This window comes from Diuraphis noxia, unplaced genomic scaffold, assembly GCF_037042655.1.
Source record: "Diuraphis noxia isolate RWA-SAM2 unplaced genomic scaffold, SU_Dnox_SAM2 contig0004, whole genome shotgun sequence".
In the NCBI taxonomy this organism is placed as follows: Eukaryota; Metazoa; Arthropoda; class Insecta; order Hemiptera; family Aphididae; genus Diuraphis; species Diuraphis noxia.
This window is the reverse complement of record NW_028301714.1, coordinates 40613114-40622356: the sequence shown is the minus strand read 5'-3', so window position 1 is coordinate 40622356 and position 9243 is coordinate 40613114. Positions and strand designations below refer to the sequence as shown.

At 28.4% G+C, this 9243-nt stretch overlaps 1 protein-coding gene across 1 annotated transcript; it reads right to left on the bottom strand.

Annotated features, from left to right (window-relative positions):
• Nucleotides 1-3762: 3762 nt before the first annotated feature.
• On the bottom strand, nucleotides 3763-4161 carry LOC149056046 (uncharacterized). Its single transcript, XM_089226996.1, has one exon. The coding sequence runs from the start codon at nucleotides 4159-4161 to the stop codon at nucleotides 3763-3765; it is 399 nt and encodes a 132-aa protein (XP_089083122.1).
• Between the last annotated feature and the right edge of the window lie 5082 nt (nucleotides 4162-9243).

Sequence of the window (9243 nt, the reverse complement as noted above, 5' to 3'; positions counted from 1 at the left end):
GTCCTCAAGTCTATAAATTGTAAAACCTACAATATTGCATGAGTATACCGTATACGATTTATTTACCTAGGTACTTTAAGAATTTTTTTTTTGTGGTTGGATGGGGGGAAATTAATCCAAAAACTATCCGTTTAGAAATTAGAACGAAATGTAGGTACCTACGCGTAAAGTATAAATAATAATTGATGAATTTTACGTGGCATAAGGGTAAAGGTGTGTTGTTCATAATTCTATTTACAAAAATTATTATTAATATTCTATAAGTGGGCCGCGACGTAGGTACTTAATGTGTAAAAAATAACACGACAACCGTCGAGCTGTTTTATAGTTGCTTCGTGTATTTTATGCATTGCGCACTTCGGTATTTACGACACTTGTCCGTTTTAATATATTTGTAATATATAAGACCATTTGCAACAAAAGAATATAAAATACTTACTTCAATATTCATTCTTCTAGTGAATCTTATATTTGTGCAGTTACGAACGTATTATAATGCACCATCTTCGCTGTTCTGAAATGAATGTAAAACTGATTTTTATTAAATTATTCGTTTATCCGTACAGAATAAATATTAAATTGGTTGTTGCCATTACCATAGATTTATTATACTTTTATAGCTATAGCCTATATCATTACAAAAATAATAATTATATTATTTACTCAATGGTAACTATAAATACTTAAAAGGTCTTAGAGATTTTAGAAATTTACTGTATACATACCATAGTACTATATTCTGTGGTATTCTCAGAAATTTTAAATTTTAACTATTATAAGTTCTATTTGAAACATCTATAGGTCTCATACACTTACAACTGCCAACTACAGTTATGGATGTCAGTATACTACGACAGAGTAAAAAAAAAAGCTTACACATTTTGTTGTAAGTAATACAAAAAATATTACTACATCTGTATACGTATTATAATTTATAATATTTTACTAAATATATTATTGTATGTATATTGTTTTTGTATGAATAAATAATTTGTTTTTATTTTCTATAGGTCTACATAACCTAGTAATTATAATAATTTAATTTTCATTTTTAAATAATTAAATATCATTACCTATACAATATAATGAACCGGACTTTTTTTTTGCTTGGAACTCATTTTTACTGTGATTCCATAAAGATAAGCTGACCGTCCCGATGTAAAACGTACGTAGTGATATTGTGATTAGGTAAAACATAAATAATTATATTACGGTCGGACTTGGTTAACTTAAAGTTGAAGCACATTGTGTACTGTGTATTTATAGGTAACAATATTATGTTATCATCAATCTATTAACTATTTTGGAAGGTATGTAATATGATAATATAATATGGATATATGATGATTGGCAATTTAAATCGCGATTATACTATTATAGTTGGTAGGTAGGTAGGCTTACTTCAATAACTTGTATCAATAGCATTAATTTATTGTTATATACTATGCTTGAGCTCTAAAATATTTTTTAAATAGTAAATGAGAGAAGGGGTATACATATAGAATAATATTATTGGTGTATGCATTATTATTGCATTTTGCATTATCATTTTATTAAAAACTTTTTGCACGATGAACGTAATTTCCTTATTTGTATTTGATACAAACTCAATATTTACAATACCTATTCAATTAGTCCTTTTGTTAAACACATCAAAATTGTTTAGAAGTTTAGTTGTATCCGCATTAAATAATAATACTTAACATGTTGTACATTAAAAACGTCAAGCCATTAATCTCAAATGTTTGCTAATCCGATCCATGTTATTAATCTATGCGAAGCGGAAAACAAAATTTCAATGCATTGCGACACGATACCTATATTTTAAAGTAATTTGACAATAGAGAAGACTTGTGTCTTATTGATTGATTAAGGCTTTTTCATTTTTTATGAATTTAATGCAAGAAAAATAAATAGCTCTCAAAGATAAATTTTTATTTAAAAAAAAACTTTGAGTATTGCATATAAAATATATTAGATTCAAGGAGAAATACCAATTTAAGTATTTTATAGGATAGTATGTTATGTTTATATATTATTATATGATATAATGATTAATGTTATACGTTTTATATGATTGTGGCCTATGCCCTATGATGTTAAATAAAATTCATAACCTAATTGAATAATATTTCTGAATGACAAGTCAATTTTAAAAATATGAATAACTTAACATAGACCTACTCAATAATCACCATAATCAATTACTTTAACACATAATATGAAATATTACACAAATTACATATATTTATTGAGTACTTAATGCCAATAACAATAAAAAAAATTTATTTGACCAAGTAGATCATTTGTAATTAATAAATATAAATAATACAGTTTATGAATTTACTGTAACTGTGAGGTTATCATTCTTTGTTTTTATTTAAGTCAGTCAAAAACAGTACTAAAAATGTAATTCCAAATATTCCATAAGAATTTCAAATGCCTCTTAGAATTATATTATCAATTAGTTACAAACACCTACAAAAAATTACAAATACAGTTATATGTATAGTATGGCTATATACGAACTAATCATCACTAACTTTGTAATTTCTGCATGAGTTTTCTGCAATAGATATAAATCACAACCCAGAAAATACTGTAATATATATTAGACTTCTAATATACCAATCCATCATAGACTTAAAACGTAAATGTAGATGGCTATGATAAGTCTAAGATTAATCTATATGTGGCACATTTTTAGTCTATTTGTAGATCTAATTTAAGTATCTATCATATATCATGTAGTAGATCAAATTCAACTCTTTTATAACATAATATATATATAGACATTGATTAAAACTTTAAGTAGACCTACCATGATAGTTAAATACAAAATGATGGGTACTATACTTAAAATCATGTATTAAAAAAAATACTCCAAATTGTTTTTGATGTTATCAATCTGAAAATAGATTGCTGACATGCTTATTTTTAGTTGAAACAAAGATTATAAAAATTAGATTAGATTTTAAGTTCAAAATTCACAATTAGCTACTTGCAAAAATAAAAATAAAAATATCTTCTTATAAGTATTTTTCCCGGCGTATAAGTGGTAGAGTGGGAGAAAATAGGTATGAAACCGCCGAGCTTGTGTATTTGGATAATGCCGTGGACGTTTACACTCATTTGGTGGAGTTGTTCTTCGTACAAGTACAGCTGATCATAATTACGTTCCCGACATAGGCAAAATTGAGGCAAAAGAAATCATCGAAAATTAAAAGAAACTGCAAAAAATACTCAACTAAACAACTCACTGTGTCGTGGGGACTATAACATCTGAAGTAAATTTCCTTACACATTTTCGTATAACCATAATTTAATAAGACAATAATTTACATAATATTATAGATTACACAGAGCGACGAGAGCGTGGCAGGACAACTTCTTCTTCGAGTGCCAGATTCGTTAACGAACATTGGCAATCATGTTAGCAATTTGATCTTTATTAATGGCTGTTCTGAATAAAGATATTGTTGATGTGTTGAACCATTTCGAAGGTTGTCCAACCAAGAAATTTGAGGTCTTCCCCGGCTCCTTTTCCCTACTATTTTACCCTGAATTATTAATTGTAGTAAATTCTATTTTTCTGGATGTCGCATAACATGTCCTAGATACTGAAGTTTTCGTGATTTTATTGTTTTCACTATTTCAAGTTCTTTATTCATTTTTTCTAGTACATTGATATTTATTATGTGATCGCACCAACTAATTTTTAATATTCGGCGGTATATTCACATCCCAAATGCTTGAATTCGATTAATCGAAACTTTTGATAGAGTCCAAGTCTAATCCATAAAGAAGTACGGTGAATTCTCTAATTCGGAGATTCATGCTTAGCTGATGACTACAGAAAATATTTTCCATTTTCCCAAAAACCGCTCTGGCCTTTTCTATACGGCATCTTATTTCGTGAGAATGATCCCAGTTATCTATTAATGACTGTCCAAGATAAGTTATTTTTTGTACTTTATCTAAGGGGACATTTTTGAGTCTGAGGACATTTGTCGGATTTTGTTCTTTATCAATTACCATATATTTGGTTTTTCGGGCATTTAAATTTAGACCTAAGTTTTCACTAGCTGTTACTACTTTATTTAGTATCTTTTGTAGGTCTTCTATGCTGCCAGCTATCAGTACAGTGTCATCTAGCTGCATATCTCAGGTTGTTAATAACTAGGGCTCGAAAGTTAATGCATTTCGCATTTTTTTTTGGAACTTTTTAGACGATGCTCTCCTGGCCACAAATCTGTTTCATAAGCATGTGAATCTGAATAACTAATTTTTATTTTGCATTTTTTGGTGTTTATTACTTTTTATGTCATTTTTTTTACATTTTTAGGTCATTTTCCCACATTTCTTATCGTTTCTTGTCAGATTACAGTCGTCGAGTCGTTGTCGTGTAAAAGTGAATAATATTATACTTATATTTTATTATTTTTCGTAATATTTTCGAAATGCAGAAAATTAAAACTTCAGTTAGTACTCGTCTGCGTACATTAGTGTCGGGATTCAGCAACGATATTTTTTCTTCCGACGGAACAGTTCTTTATTGTAAAGCATGTGAAGTAAAGGTGTCCTCTGAAAAAAAATTACTATTGAACAACACATTTCTCGTATAAAACATAAAAATGGTATAGAGCGCGAACATTTAAAACAAAGTCAAAGTGTTCTTACTACGTCGTTAAAAAATTCTACTTTTAATTACGATTTATGTCAAGCTCTTTTATCAGCCAATATTCCCCTACACAAAATATCAAATGAATTATTCCATGCATTTTTGGAAAAATACACGCACAAAAGTATTCCTGACGAATCAACGCTATGTTGCTCAATGTTACGAAGACTGTATTAACAAAATAAGAAGTGATTGCGAAAACCAAAAGCTATGGGTTTCTATAGACGAAACCACGGATTCAGTAGGACGGTATGTGGCTAACGTGATTGTCGGTACATTGGAAGTCGGAGGCCCGGGAAAAATATTTTTGCTCAATTCAGAAATTTTAGAAAAAGCTAACCATACCTCCATCGCCAAATTATTAGATACATCTCTACATATTTTATGGCCCCAAGGAATAAATCATGACAATTATTAATAATAACCTTCCCATAGGACTGCTCAACGATCTTACAATACCAGACGAGTACAGGAAAACAACAAGTGGTGAGACTTTTTTTACAATATGATAGCTTTAATTATGACGGTTACCATGATAGGTTTTTAATTTTTACAACTGAACAAATTTTAAAGTTAATGGATATATGTGAACATTGGTTAGCGGATGGCACTTTTTCATGATCACCTCATATTTTTCATCAACTTTACATAATACACAGAGTTAGTTATTCAAACCTGGAACGGCGCTAGGATTTGCGGCGGGGCCCCGGGCAAAATAAATACCAGTCACATTACATATTATCCAAACTAATTAATCTCTGAAAAGTATAAAATATCATTTAAGAATTGCGTGGCCTTGATTATAATTTTAAAATCACGGGGCCCGGGGCAACTGCCCCGATTACCCCCCCCCCCCCCCCTCGAGCCGTCCCTGATTCAAATGTCGTGCCCACTTATATTTTATTACCAAATAAGAAAAAAGAGACTTATAAACGCATGTTTCTTGCATTAAAAACCTTACATCCACAATTTAGTCCAAAATCTATTATGTTCGACTTTGAAAAAGGTGCAATGAATGCTGCAAAATGTGTATTTCCTGCAGTCGATATAAAGAGCTGTTTTTTTTTCATTTATGTCAAAGTATTTGGCGACATATACAGTCAAACGGGTTACAGTCCAAATATTCAAATGATTCCAATTTTTGTCTCTTAACAATTTGTTAGGAGCCTTTTTTCAAATTTTCAAGCTTTTTTACCCAACAAATACATTTTTATCCATATTAATTTAAAAAAAAACCAATAATGATCGAAAATTGCATATGCCTATAAATAGATCAACTTATGTCAACAATTTTTGGAAATTGCACATTGGATAGAATATACTTATATAAATATTCGGTGAAAATTGTATGTATCAATGGTCATTTGTTTTAAAGTTACATCAAAAACCAAAATCGATTTTGTTGAAAACTGATTGTGCGTAAAAATTCCCGTTTCCCCCTTAATTTTTAGTTTGTTTATTTCGATTATTTAGAAAAATATTGAGAAGCTTTTACTTTTGATCCCCCAAAGTTCCAACTAGATTCATTTTTTGATCGAACAAGGTACTGAAGTCGAAAATCGAAGCACTTTTACTGCCCTAAAACGTGATGACAGACACAAAAAAAAATCACACACATCATGTAAAATCAATACATTCCTCACTTGGCTCAGAATCTAAAATATAATTATTAATTTAAATTTATAAATAATTATGTAACAATAAATTAGCTCATTAGTTGCAAGGTTATAGTTGAGGTTTTTATACTAATAAGTCGTATTTTAGTTTGAAAAATTCAAGGAAGGTTTAGAATTTTTAGATAATATTCATTCACAATCAAAAATAATCATTGTAACTCCCCGGGCAACGCCGGATAATGAAGTTAGTATTTAATACAATGGTAATATTATGTTAAAATTGTTTTATATTTTTCGGATAAACATAACGTGTTAATCAATTTTTCCCTCTTTGGTTCTTAAACAAACAGTCTATACTTACTATGATTCAGATTCAAAGACTTTATAATTGCAAAATTGCAAAATTAATATAAATTATAATATATATCTGTTAATAATTTCAATATTTCATATTATTGTAATTTGTATATTATCATTAACGTGTTGAAAATATTGAAAAAATAAAAGTAAAAAGTAACTTTAATTCTAAAACTTTAATTTTTATCTTTTACTTTTTCAACTCAAAAGTAATTCAATTTGACCAAATAAAAGAAAGTAACTTAGGAATGATTTGAATGAAATTCTGAAAGTTAATTAGTAGTATAATTTAATTATTAAAAGAAAGTAACTTCAACAACACTATACGATACAAGTATACAGGTCTCAATCAAATTAATTATTTCGTAATGTCTATGAACTGTAAGAAATAATAGAAGCCTTATTGCAAAAAGTGTATAAACGTCTGGAGCATAGCATTTTATAAGAGACTTGGTATACAATTTCTCAATATAATATAAAATATTATAATTTACAACTCACTTGATTTTTTTTATCATCTCTTAAATTAATTTTGACTATATAATATGTTACTGATTATTACTATTTTACTAGTGAGTACAATATTCATATTTTAAATAAATAAATTTTAATGATTTTTTTTTAATGTTAAAAAAGGTTTGAGATAAGTGAAATATTTTTTATTCTTAGTCATATCAGTAAATAAAGTTACTAAAAATCATCAAGTAATTAATTATTAAAACACGTAATAATAATTTCCATAATTGTTTACACAATCTATGATCTATCCTATTAGATATATGTACATTAATAGGTAAATGAATATGAGTGATCATATAAATATAACATAATTATAATATCCGGAATTTCTGGAGCGGGATTGTAGGTGTACCTACTGTACCTATTATGTATGATTATAATTTTATTATTAAAGTTATTTAGTTCAAGAACATCCACTTTTATTTGGAATGCATGCCGGCATACAATAAAAATAAATTTAAAATTAATAAATATATAGTTTAGAAAAATAAATAATATATAGGTACATAGGTACCTATTATATTAAGTCAAACATCAAAATATAAATATAAATAGTAAAATTACCGAAAATAAAGTTATGTAATTATAGGTACTAAATATTAAACTGCACAATAGGAACTATAATACCTATACTTCATTAACTACTTAGTTAGTTTTTTAGTTGTTTTTTTATTGAAAATATAAATTGTGCATCCATTGTCATAAGTTTTTTTTTGGGTAATTTTATTAATTTTGTTTTGTATAGGTACCTAACATTTTGAGTTGATCACTTTGAAGAGACCCCTACAAAGGTAAAAATTACTAAATTTGTATGGCAAATAACCAGTTTATCACAAACGTATAATAAATTAAACACATAAATCACAACTGTATTATTGAGTATCAAATATTCACTAAAATTAATGATAAATGATAAAATAGGTAACTGCTTTTGCCTTTTAAACAGGATTTACGGTAGGTAATGATAACTTATCATTTAAAATAATAGACAACGGACAGAATATGTAACATAATATGTTATAACTAGAACGTAATACGTAGATAATACATTACAGTTCCCAAGTTGATTTTTTCGTTTTATGGTAAATCTTTTTAAAAATTTATCTATTTTAGACCATGTTATATTTTGTAATGTTTAGGAATCTACATACCTACTAAAACTATACGCTTGCCTTTAGATACAATGGACAATAATTGATTCAGAAAACAGAGATTTTAATGTTATAATTTTATTTATAAGAATGATAACATACACCCAGGTATGTATATTGTTATATCAATGACTAACGAGCTCAATATATCAAAAACGATCGTACAAATTTTGGGTTTTTTAACGAATTCTTACCCTCGGGTGGTTTGTATGGGCGCAGACAAAATACGTCGTTGTATTGCGGATTGCGGTATCATCATCAATAGATAATACTTGCGGGTAGTTGTGTGGAATTTCAGGACTCTAGACACGAAAACTAATTGGCTGGCAATCTGTTTCGATGGTTCTCCACTGTGGTTGCAATGTGGCAGCTGTAGCTGCAGTGCTTATTTGTTTTAGCGCCCGTGGTCATGTTGGTCTAGGGATGTGTACGACAGCATGTCATTCTAATATTAATCATTGTAATACTACAGCAGAACCAGTAAAAGATAAGTACAAATATAATTCGCATTACCATCCGCGAGACTCGAGGGAGATTAAGCAAAAATTCAAGTTGTATATATCATTCGAGAGCCTGAGCGGTATTCAACTTACCAAGGTAACGAGGCTAAAATCGTGAAAGTGTATACGTAGTTTATAAATTACTATATTAAAATAATGATCCGTATAATATTATCTTCTTTATATAATATATAATTCTTCTGTACGCGTGTACGTCACTGAACTCTTCCTTGCAAACGGCTGAACCAATGTATACATCCTAGTTGGTGTGGATTTATAATAAAATATGATTTGTATATTATGTATCTAAAAATATTCAATGATCAAATCTTGGAAATTTTTTTTTTTTTTTATTCATTGATTTTCTTTATACTTTTTTGTTTATAATAATTGTATAATATTATGTCGAATCCAAGGTT